Raw genomic sequence first — 12,383 nt, 5'->3', positions numbered from 1 at the left:
ACAGAATAAAGATAGAGGCACAAAAGGGTTATAACATACACATCTGGTTTCAAGTGTACAACAACAGGTAGCAACTCACTGATTTAGTTTCCTTTATTAGTAGTTTTATTACTGATACATGACCTTGTTAGATACCATTGTCTCAGCACATGTACAGTAATCCTTTTTGAGATGGAGCTTTGAGAATTGGCACAAACAATATACAAATAAACATAACCTGTATACAATACTGATATTAAACAGAAAATAAAAAAACAATAAATATCCAAAAATGGAATGAGCACAACGATAGAAATGCAGGATTGCATCTTCATTTGACAAAATGTATTTTAATTATGTGCCATCTTCTTTTTAATTTAGTGCAAACATTAAGTTATGAAGAAAAAATTAAAAACAGTCTGAGTAGCAGTAGTAGTAGTACATAGCAGGATGTGAATGTACAAACATCAATTTAGACTCAGCCTAGAGATTCCCTACTTTGTGATGAAGATGAGTTAAAATGTCTTAATGAGAAAAGACAGAGAAAGAAAAGTTAACATGTTTAAAAACACACAAAATAAATCACTTCTAAGTCCAAACTGATGAAGTCTGAGCTTCTTCTGGTTTCAGAACATTTGATTTGTCAAGAATTTAAAAAGAAAAGCACACAAATGATTAAAAAAAAAGAAAAATGTAATTGATTTAAGCCCAGAGAAGGAATAAGGCAAGCAAGCTCATACTGTATATACAGTCACAGTTACTATTTACATTGTGTTTACATATGGTTTAGTAACTTTACCAACAGTTGAGGTGGAGTTTGTCTCCCTCTACTGGTTCATACTAGTGTCACACTGCAGTAATGAGTGCAGAAGTAGTCACATGCTTTTTAAATCTTTCATCACAGAGCACCCAGGCCCTATGCAGTGGCTGGCGACCAGAACCAAAGTCCAGTGTTTAGAAAACACCCACAGCCTGGTCTGACACTCCCTCCACATCTGAAACAACAGCACGGGGATGAGAAAATAATTCCTCACAGTCTCCTGATGTTGGTTTTGGTTTAATTATTTCCATATTGCTTTGTCCTTGCTTCTAAAGATAAGTAGAAATATTATAAAGAGGCAACCACACAGCGGGGTAAAAGGAGTGAGGAAGTGCAGAGCTACTCCACGTCTTTCTCATGTTGAACACAAACACACATTTCTACTGTGGTGAAAGCAGATATGTTACCTCACAAACACAGGCAACTCTTCTATGACTAATGTATTTTATCGGGAGGGAGCCCAGTTACAGTGTTACCTTAAGAGGCCCGAATATGCACAACTGATCTTACTTATTACTAATATCACGTGACCAAAAAGAACTGACTCAACTAGAAGTGTAATAAAACAATGATGGTGGAGGAATATAACTTCGAGAGTGATGCATAGATGGATAACTAAGCCAACACTCAACAAAAAAACACTCCATCACCAGTACTGCACATGACTTCAAAGTCGCATTAAAAAGCAGTGAGGAAGAAAGTTGCCATTAGCGAGATCTGAACCTAGCAGAGCCAGACTCACTCAGAGGTATACAGGCTTAATGAGGGGGGAAGCTAGTCTTTAAACTCCTCCACAAGCTGTGAGGCCTAAAATGAAGTCAAAAAATGTTATAATTAAGGTAAACTAAAGAAACCAAAGCACAAGTATTCCTGTAAAATTAGACTTGAGTTTCTTGAGCTAGGACAGGGTGGTGGCTGAATGACAAAAGTGGGAACTATTAGGTCTGGAAGAGAAAATAAGGACGTCTACAACCATCAGTCAGTGCAGGTGTTAAAGTCTCAACCGCCTTACTTCTCTTCTAAAAAAGGCCAAATGTCTGTGCTTCCGAGACATCAGCATCTGAGGATTTCTACCACCATGGCCGGGTCCAGATGAGGACCCAGACTTGGGCCTTCACAAATCTGGATGGTGAGATTTTTTACATTTCAACTAATACAATGTAGGAGTAAGCACAGAGGAGTAAATAATGGGATATTTTACAGGAGATACTTCAACCAAAAACAGCCTCGATTAAGAATATCTGCAGCAGAAAATGAATCGGTAACATCAATCAGACTGAAAAACTGCACAAGGCCAGCTTATGTTCTCACCTAATAAGGGGACTGTATGTCTAAGGAGAGGATAAAGGGGAATTTATAAATATATCACTAATCATTATCAGATTAAAAGAAACATCCCGACTGTTAAATCAGAGATGAGCTCACAGTAATTAAAGAGACAAAATATGCAACGACCCGGTAAAACTTAAAAGAACTGTTCCCAACCTAAAGGAGGCCACATACTGCTAAAAAACAAACCTGCACTTTGCTCTAAAAACCAGCAAGAGTGACACAATTTTCAGTGCTTGATATATATATATATATATATATATAGAGAGAGATATATATATAAATGTGTTTGTGTGGAGACCAACAGAGGAAGAAGGGCCTGCAGGCTGTGGGGGAGCGAGTGTCGGCCGATGGATGTGAACAGCAGGCCTCATGGTGGCGTCTCTGCATTGCTAGTCGTGGTCTTTTTCTTTGTCGGCTTTTTCACCATCTTGGTTTGAGTCTTGAAGAGGGAGAGGAGGGACAGGGAGGGAGGAGAAAGTCAAAAGTAGTTAAGAGTTGTTCAAATGAGAGGTCCAGAATAGGTTCGACTAACGTTGGGTGATGTATCAAGTTTATACTACACCAAAAAGGGCAGTCCACCAATTTTACACAAGCTCAGTTTACTCTTCATGGAGAGGCGTATAATACTGTTAAGCAATTGTATAATGTCTTCGGTGACACTACAGATATAGGCGATGGGATAATGAACTAAACATGGTGAAGAAACAAGCACAATATAACTTCACTGCAACATTTTTATTGACATCCGCTCAATCAAAGTTGAAGAAAGACTGACCAGCCAATGTGCCGGAGCCAGTCAGAGAGAGAAGACGCCAAATACGGGAAACACATGCTTGAAATCGCTCAGACAGATCAATACACATGAAAAGGAAATGGAGCAACTACTCATACTGTAGGATGGAAGTGTAACCTTTCAGCTTGAGACTTCAAATGTTTGTTAAACAGCAACTAAGGGATTTAAGTTGAAGGTTGAGGTTTTAAGGTGCATGAGTGGTTTAGTCAAAGATGCTATATTGTAGGATCCAGCAATGACTCATAAGAGGGACTAAAAGTCTGGATATTTCAGCATCTTTTTAAAAATCTGTTCCTTGCAAGTCCCATCTTTGTGGAAGTGCACTTAAGTTATTAAAATTATCACAGACATCACATTCTTTTCCCCCACTGAAATTATATTTTATTTTGAATATTGAGCTATTGCAATATGGAAGTACAGCAATCTTTGTCACCTAAAACCAAAATCATCAATCAAAACTCTTATTTTTTTTGGAAATGGATCTGTAATTCAGTCTGTTAAAAAAATAAGATATATTTAATTTGAATTGTTTGTAACACATTATTCTATTACACTCTCTTCTTAGGTAAAATATACAGCACTGAAAACCATAAAATAAATTAGCCTTCATTCATTCTGACCTGCTCTTGACTGTGTGTGTGTGTGTGTGTGTGTGTGTGTGTGTGTGTGTGTGTGTGTGTGTGTGTGTGGTTTTCATTGTCCCTACCTCTGTCTTAGCAGCGGCAGGTTTCTTGGTTGCCTTGACGCTAGTAACACGTTTAGGGGCTTTTTCTCCCAAATCTTCATCAGAGTGTTCAGTCCTTGTGTCTGATTGGTCAGAGCTGTGTTGGGATGACGCGTCATCAGCAAGGTTTGTGGCTGCCAAAGAGCGGGCTGTAGGATTGGACAAAAAATGGCGGTCAATCAATGAGAAAGAAGCTCAGGATTCAGATTTAAAGCAGGTGGGAAAAACAACAACAACAACAACAACAGGTAATTCACCACAACAACAAGACAAATCATTAATTAGCCAGATGTCTCCAATTATTTGCCTCTGATGTGAATGTGTTTTATTCTATAAACATTTAAATGCAAAAACCTCCTTTTCCCATTAATTTAGAAGACTTAAACAACTGTTTAAAAGTGTTCATTTGCAGACCACTACATCACTGCAGACAGTCTCTCACACCACCCAGTGGCCACATTTCAAACTACAGTTTTTATTTCCACCAGTTTTAAAGTTGGATGTTGGCTATTTGATAAAGGCCTCACTAAATAGGACTCTCTTCTGCCCAGCTACCATTGCAGTATCTGGGTTGATAAATATCCAGACAGGGCCATCAGAGGTGTGTCTATAGCTACAGGAGCAGCAGAGAGGGCTAACCAAAGGGTAAGCTTGCCTACAGGATATGGAAAAACAAAACTAGCCTCTTTCACTTGGCTTGAAAGTCAAACTAAATTCAACCTTTAACCATCTACAGCAGTGGTTCCCAACATGTGGGTCTTGACCCACATTAGAAGTCGCAAAGCTTCACAGGAGGTTGCTAAGCCTTCTTGATTTTAATGGGTTGTAAGAAAACTTAAAAATGTACTCTGACTGGTGTTTGAAGTTGCACATGGTTTCTTTGTTAGAAATTAAAATGTGCCACTTCGCTCTGTTCTCTCATTGTTTCTCTCTCTCTCTGTATTCAGTTCACAGCTCGTAGGCCCACACGGGCAGGCAGTCGGCAGTGTAGTGAGACACAAAGAGTCCTCCTTCCAAGCCTCTCCTCCCACTGGAATCACATGCTCTCTCTCCCCCCCACTCCACACTTTGCATCCCCTCCTCTTTGCTGCCATCCTGCAGTGCTTTAAATCACATGATTCCACTTGGCCCGCCCAGCCCCAGTCCTGCTCTTAAGTAAAAAGTAAGTCCACTGAGTGACACGCTGGCCCAATCAACTAACACACAGTATGTATGTATTTATTCAGTTGTGTGCGACTCCATGCCTCTCCATGTGAAGCTGATAATGAAGCAATGTGGTCATGCATGTTGTGTGGCCTTACTCTGCCGTGCAGCAGTGCTTTTGGCCCGGGGCAGCGTGCTTGCCCCTGAGCTCATCTCGTCCAAGTGGTCCCGTCTCATGCGGGCGTCTGTGTGCAGAACCAGGTCATCGTCAGCGTTGATGAGAGTCAGGTCCTGCATGCTGAAACTCCGCAGCTTGTCTGACAGCACGCCCTGCCCCTGGGCATCACAGCAAAACCAAAAAGAAACGTCAGATATGTGACAGCATAAAAAGATCTTTCCCTTACCTCTGCATCAGATCGGGCAGCCAGTAGTACCATTGGGTGACTATTTCAGTCTGAACCTCTGCATTTTCCTCCCCTTCTGCTATCTGTGCATAACCGTCCCCGTCACTACGCAAAACAACAACCACAACCTCTGAGCTAGCGACCTACACGTTGAAATTGGCAAGTTACCCTAACCCGGTACGAACATAAACAAGCTAGCAGCTGTTACCTTTTCTTTTGCTGGGATTTAGTCGTTTTAATTCCAGGGCTCGCCTCCCCACGTACGTATATTCCACTAAATAAGTTTCCCCCTCTACATTATTTTGCAAAGACACCATCATCGCATCCTGGGTGTAGTGTTGCTCAAAACAATTGTGATTGGTTTAAAGAAATACAAAACAAGCAAGGGCATTTTTTTCCCCTTATACCAGAATGATAATGGGCTCTCACTCCGTAAGAGAAACACATGACTCACCTTGGCGGCTGCAGTGACAGCAGCATTAGCAGCCAGGTTGAGACCCCTCTTTCCAAACCTCATCATGGTCTCATAACTCCTGTCTTTGGCCTGTGCGATGTATTCATCTATCTCCTATAACACAGACAACAATGGAAAATTAGAGCAGAGAAAGATCAGAATATGAGAAAGTAATCTGGATGTGCAAACCAGTTTACATTTGTGAGATGGACATAAAGACAACTCATGTTCATACCTTCTCTTTGTTGGACAGGGTTGGGTGGACAAACTTCCGGTAGAGGACACTGGAGCCCTTGGTGTATGGGGACAGGAGCCAGATTACAAAGGCAATCTTTAGCTCAAAGTAAAATGGAAACCTGAGTAATGAAACAGAGTGGAAAAGAAAAACAGCTTGAGGAAGGTATAGACCTCTGAGTTATAAAGAGAAAGACACAATTAAAGAAACTAAGACGCTAAAAGATCATCGTACTAAAAATATCAAGAACACTTAGCACTGGATACACACATGAATGCATCTATTGATATTATATAAGCAGTTTATTTATTACAAGCTAGTGGAGGGTCAGGATCACGAGCAGCTCCTGACTCACCATGATAGGAGCAGGTCTGTGGCCGTCTCTGCTGTCGTGAACAACGCAAATACTATCCAGTACATCATCCACTTCACCTGGACACACACACACACACACAGACAGAGGTGAGTAGAGAGAACATCACAAAAATAGCACATGAAAACCCACAGCATCCAGTGTGCACGTGCTGAGACACGTGGAGCTGAACAGACATGCCAATGCAGAAGTGCAACATATGTTTCAGTCCTGTCGGATCACATCAGTGCGCATGGTTAATCTCCCATAGACAAAGGAAATGTAGGGCATTGTCTAAACTGCGATAAACTAGGCAATTAGAGGTAACTTATGAAAGTAATACAAAACGTAGATTTAGTGGAAATACATTATCAATAATGAAACATATTGGTACATCAAATATGACTAAGTTAGGGGAAAGCAGTGCGGTATGTTCGAAGGCCCAGGCGTGCAGCCGTGTAAACGCACATAACGCTGAATCATTTGACTCATTAGAAATGAGTCAAACAAGAGGAGAGGGGAATGAAAACATCAGTTCTAAAAATGGCGTCCCGCTCTCTCTCTCCCCCCCTCTTTCTCTTCCCCTCATTTCGCTCCTTCTGTGGCCGTCTGCTTGAGTAGCGGTTGAGAGGGAGGGGTTGCCATGGTAACCTGCCAGGAAGAGACTGTTCACCAGTGCAAGTCTAGGCGGAGGGCCAGAATGCTGTATTTCCTCCTCCTCATCCTCCTCCTCTGTCTCCCGGACCCCCCCCCCTCTCTCTCTCATCCCTTGCAGTGATGAGGTAAGCAGGGAGGACCCCGACTCTCAGCCAAAGACAGAATGGGAATCTACTGATTTTTATCTCCGTTTTCCAATGGCAACACTATTTCATCTTAAACTCATCAACACTTTATTTGTTGTGCTAGATATTCTCTAGCATTTATCTTATAACGACGCCAAATCTCAAACTTTACTCCCAGCTCAGTGTTAATATTTTTCATACTTGAGCACTGACTAACTGAGAGGAAATGTGGGGATTTGCAGGCACTATAGGACTTCATGACATAATAAGGGAGTGAACGGTCAAACTATGAATCATTTTGGTATCAAGGGATTGGATAGTTTCATGCTCTTAACATGCTATGGGTGTAACCATAAAGCATCAACATTCTATACTAATTAAATTTATTTAACCAGCAGCTCCTGTAACAATTTGAGGTTCATCCAGCAGAGAGACCTTAATTGTCAGATTGATGAAGATACATGGAAACAAATTATGGCTGATAATGGTAAATATGTCAAGGAAACCAGAGGTAAATTCACTCAATATAACATTTTACACCGGTATTACTGGACACTAGGTAGGCACATTCATACATCTCATATGGGAATGTTCTACGGCCAACCCATTTTGGCAAAGTGTATTGAAATTCTTAGAGGCGTGGGTAGGAATATCCTTGCCACTATCCCCACATCAGTGTTGATGGTGGGGACAACCTCAGTTGCCAGAATTAATCTGAGACATTGGAAAGCATCCACTATCCCAACATTTAATGAGTGGAAAGCTTTGATGAGTGAAACAGCATCATGTGAGATTATGTTGACAAGAATAAGGGGCAGGGGACCTGTGGTTCTAGGAAGCTGGGATTATTTTATGGACTACCTGACCTCTTACTAGTAGTTTGTTTGTAATCCTGTACCTCTGTATTTTTGTAATTTCTTTTTTCCTTTTAACCAGGAACACCTTACCAATTTGTCATTTTGTTGTCTGATCTTTTTATGTATGTAAGCTGTACCCAATGAGCTATGTACCATGTTTATAAATAAAAAAAAAAAAAAAAAACATGCTATGGGTGTCAGATCAGTGGTCCCCAACCTTATCGGCTCATTTCCTCTTAAAACAAAAGTTTAATTTAACTAGAAATCATTTTGTGGTGAAGAAATTGTGGACTGAACTGAACTAGACGATGCACAATCTGCAATGTGGCAGGCTGTTATGTAATCGTTACGAGCTGCAGGTACATTCATATATTCTTTGCAGATTTGGATAAAAATGATTTGTTCTTGGAGAATAAAAGAAGAATTAAGATTGAGACAGAGATATGGAATTATTATTAGATCTTTTATAGCCATTATCGTTTTGTGAAGGTTGTTGTGCCCCAGTGGAAGACCCTGATCATTATCAAACATGATGGATATTTTTAGGTAAGGAGCATTTAATAGTGCTCAAAGAAACAGAAAAGTCAGTATGGTAGACAGATTAATATGTGTCCTCCAATTCAAGAAAATCAAGTGTCTGTGGGCTTTGTATTAAGATTCCTTCTCACAGTGTGCATTTAAAACATTAGTGTAAAAATAGCAAGCAGCAGCCGGGGGCAAAAACATGCCGAAAGTCAAACAGAGCAGGCAGGGGTCAAAAATGGTTCTGCTGTGATTTAGTAAGGTAGGTGATACTCACATATTCCTTCACGTTCTTCGTTTTGACAGCCTTGTATGAGGAGTACGCTGGATAGAGCGTCCCAAAGGCAAGGCTGCAAAAAAAAAAGTAGAGGAGCACAGAAGTGTGGGTCAGAGGAAAGGGGATTCAGCTTGAGAACATACCCTCTGGGTGTTGACTCAGACACCTAACAAATGTGCTCTGGCTTAAAAAGCAGGTTAGCCAAGTTTGCTCTGAGTTTAACACATGTAGCTTTCTGTATTAGAGGTCTATTTATACTAGTGCTGGGCGGTCATTCGTAACACGGAAATTAAAAAAACATTTTAATGCAGTAATGTGTGCAGAATGTAAACAATAAAAGAAAACTAGTCAGGAAATATATATATATATATATATATATATATATATATATATATATATATATATATATATATATATATATACATACAGTAGTATATGACCCAGCAAAGTCAGTCTCTCTGTGTTTTTGGTCTAAATGCTGATTCTACAGTCGACAGCTGATGGGCAGCGGCTTGTCAAAACACACTGGCCTGATAATCAGTACAAAAAACAACAACATATAAAGCAGGTCATCAAGTCAGGAAAACCGCAGCGAGATCAAGTGGAAAAACACACAAAAACCTGCCAGGGGTGGGTCACCATGTGTTGGTCCAAGTGCAGATTGGGACACAATGCACACAGGGCCGGGTTTTTGATGTGCATTTGGTGACATCCTGTGCCACTGTGGTGATTTGTGCTGATGTGACAGGATGCGAAATGCTGAGTGAGGGGACAGCAGGGAGAATACAATTCAGAAAGCCACTAGTTTGTTTTTATGTGCCCACAGTGTAAACCACTGATTGTGTCGTATATATTAACTAAAGGGTTGAATGTCTACCTACAGAATGAGGCTCTCGCTCCGAGCTACTGGTAGCCTTTCTCAGCATTTAAGTAGGTCTTCTGTCCGTGTACAGTATTGTGTATGAGCTGCTCAGTCATGTGTGCAGCAGCTCTCAGCTTTGTACAGTAAGCTGAGGCGACTCTTAGAAAGCCCTCAAGCCAGCAGACTCCCTCAGCAGACGCCCTACGCCTCTTTTTGTCCCCATCTCGGGTTCATTTCTCTGAGTTTTGAGGGCGTCCCGTCCTCTGGCTGAGATTCCAAGATCAGAGATATTGAGCACACTGTTTGGTTAAGCTGCTTATGTCACCTGTTTTTCAGGTTTGGACAAACCATTTTTCTGTCTGATTACCTTTAAAAAAACAACAAAAGGGCCAGCTGCATATTCGACATGCAGAGTAAAGATGAGAAATGATTGATCTTGTGTTAGATGTGCAGCAGCCATTATGATGCATATGCACTCACACTGTTTGTCTCCCATCCACGCATGACTACCTGAGGTTCAGTGAAGTGGAAGAGCCAGCTGGAAGCCGCTAAAAGTAACCGTTTGCCAATGTGTTTTTTACGTAATCCAGCAATTACGTAATCGATGTTTCCAGGATGAAACATCGATTACATCTCTACACCTGGGACCTTTTCAAAGACACCATTGGGTTACACCACCAAGCTTAAGCACAGCCTGGTTGAATCCACGAGAAACTGACAGCACTCACTGGAATAAAGGCACAAAAATACAGTAGTAACCAATGTGGTGTATTGTTTGGATGTGGATGCTGTTCGTATCCAGAAGATTACAGACATGGATCTTTATCTTTATAAAAGATATACGATATGCAGATCTGGATACATTTCCATGAACTTTAAGACGATTTGATCTTTCCTGATCATTGACATGTGCACCCAGTAGTCAGATGACATAATACCCTGCTCCCTCAGACACTTGACATTAGACAATACTAATGCAGCATTGCAAAGCGTCTGCATTGGGGATCAGGGTGATGATTGCTGCTGCTGGCTTTGGTTGAGTCATCCACACAGTCGGGATGTGTACAGGTGGAAGCCCAGGCCTGACCTGCTCATACAGCTGGTATCTTTAACATGATGTAATACTTAAAAATGTACCAGTCATCCACATTGATCTGGCCAGTTCCTGAACACAGGTCTAATCATGGATCGATGGACACACACACACACACCCGTGACTGGCCTTGCTGGGCCATCACATTTTACCAACTCATGTTACCATATGGTGTACAGAGCAGCAGCATTCAGGCTGTGATGATCAAAGAAAAAAGGCCATGGCGGCAAGTTTAGAGTCTGGCTCCTTGTCTGCAGCGAGGTTGACATACTAAGCAGGTTTTACTCGAATAACGTGGCTGACTAACAGCTCCTTTTCTCTGCCAACACATTATCTGTCAGGTGGTTTCACACTTAACAGGCTAGCCCGCATACGTTAGCTACCAGCGGCTAGCAAGCGCTGGATGCAGACAGTACCGCATCATTGCCTCAAACAGGGCAACGGTTGCTACGGTTAGCACAGACAGCTGCTTCAGTCCAGCGCTTATTATTAACTAAATTAAGAGTTTAGGTATTTGTCCACGTTCATAAAATGTACAGAACATATATAAAAATGGATGACAGAGCACACCGAGGCTAACTACTAGCCTAGTTGTCGCGGCGTTCATCAGACAGCTGATGAATGGAGGAGCCGCTAACGTTTTAACCACAACAACAGATGCAGCCCAGCCCATACTCACACTACTATCCTCGAAATAATCCACGATACCATCTTGCTGCACCGTGACTCTCCTCCGCTTCTAAGAAAATCTTTTTTTTTTTTTTTTTTAATATAGGAAGCAAGCGGGCTAGGTGCCCCCCATTCCCCCAGCCTCCAGGACGCGGGGTTTGCTGTGATGGCTGTCCGCTGTGCCGTGCAGTCAGGTGGGCCAGCAGCAGCGGAGGATGTGCTGCAGTCTCTGGCTCCGAGCTCCTCTCCAATGCTCCTACCACTGCTGGACGGACGGGCTCTTAAAGGGCCAGGGTCCCGCTGTAAAAGGTGTCATTTTAACTTTAAAAAAAAACCTGTGCTCTTTCCAAGGTTATTATGAAGTAAACTGCACTATAAAACTAAGAGTGGATGTGAAGAAGTGTTTTAGTTAAGTAAAATTAATATATAAAATAACATTAAAAGATACAGAACATACAGAAAAAGTATTTTAGTTTTAGTCTCTGGTCAAATTTGTCAACACAAGTATGAGGAGGCATTTGTGCATAAGTTTATTGATAAGGAATATCTACATGACCCTGACTTATACCCCCCATGTTATAATTAAAACAAACACAGCACTGATAAAAAACTAAAGCTAAACATTTTTAAACAAGAAAAACTTTAAACAAGCACATCTGTTCTGGAAATAACTAAACTAAAAACAAAACTAAAAAATGGAATAGAAAAATACAAAACTATAATAAGTCTTTTCTTCCTGTGCAGTGCATCGACACTGACACATTCATATGATCCAATCAGCTCAATTAATTAATTAGTGGCAATAATGAGAAAGATGCCAGAGAGCCCATGGTTAACAGCAGATGAGATTATAATAGAGTGACTCTTATTAAAGACAGTAAACCTTGTGATTTAAAAAGATGTCTTTGTTGGTTTAAAGTAACTGCACTCATGCCTGCCTCCTCCTCCTTGGTTAGGCACAGTACATTCAATCTTCTCTGCCCCATTTTTGTGATCCACTTACTAATTCAGACACGAGCAGCGAAAGCTAGGCCACACAGGACAGAAAATAACAGCTGTCATCTGTAAAACACAATCTGGTAAAT

At 41.2% G+C, this 12,383-nt stretch overlaps 1 protein-coding gene across 1 annotated transcript; it reads right to left on the bottom strand.

Annotated features, from left to right (window-relative positions):
• Positions 1-75: 75 nt before the first annotated feature.
• reep2 (receptor accessory protein 2) lies at positions 76-11,563 on the bottom strand. The gene is made up of 8 exons (XM_051420552.1): positions 11,309-11,563; positions 8,675-8,747; positions 6,240-6,316; positions 5,885-6,005; positions 5,650-5,763; positions 4,950-5,127; positions 3,631-3,797; positions 76-2,570 (listed from the first exon to the last, which is right to left on the bottom strand). The coding sequence occupies exons 1-8, from the start codon at positions 11,338-11,340 to the stop codon at positions 2,499-2,501; spliced, it is 834 nt and encodes a 277-aa protein (XP_051276512.1). The 5' UTR covers positions 11,341-11,563; the 3' UTR covers positions 76-2,498.
• Positions 11,564-12,383: the final 820 nt, after the last annotated feature.

The sequence above is a fragment of the Dicentrarchus labrax genome, unplaced genomic scaffold, assembly GCF_905237075.1.
Source record: "Dicentrarchus labrax unplaced genomic scaffold, dlabrax2021, whole genome shotgun sequence".
Lineage (NCBI taxonomy): Eukaryota > Metazoa > Chordata > Actinopteri > Moronidae > Dicentrarchus > Dicentrarchus labrax.
Note: the sequence above shows the minus strand (reverse complement) of the source record. Positions and strands in the feature narration are given on the sequence as shown.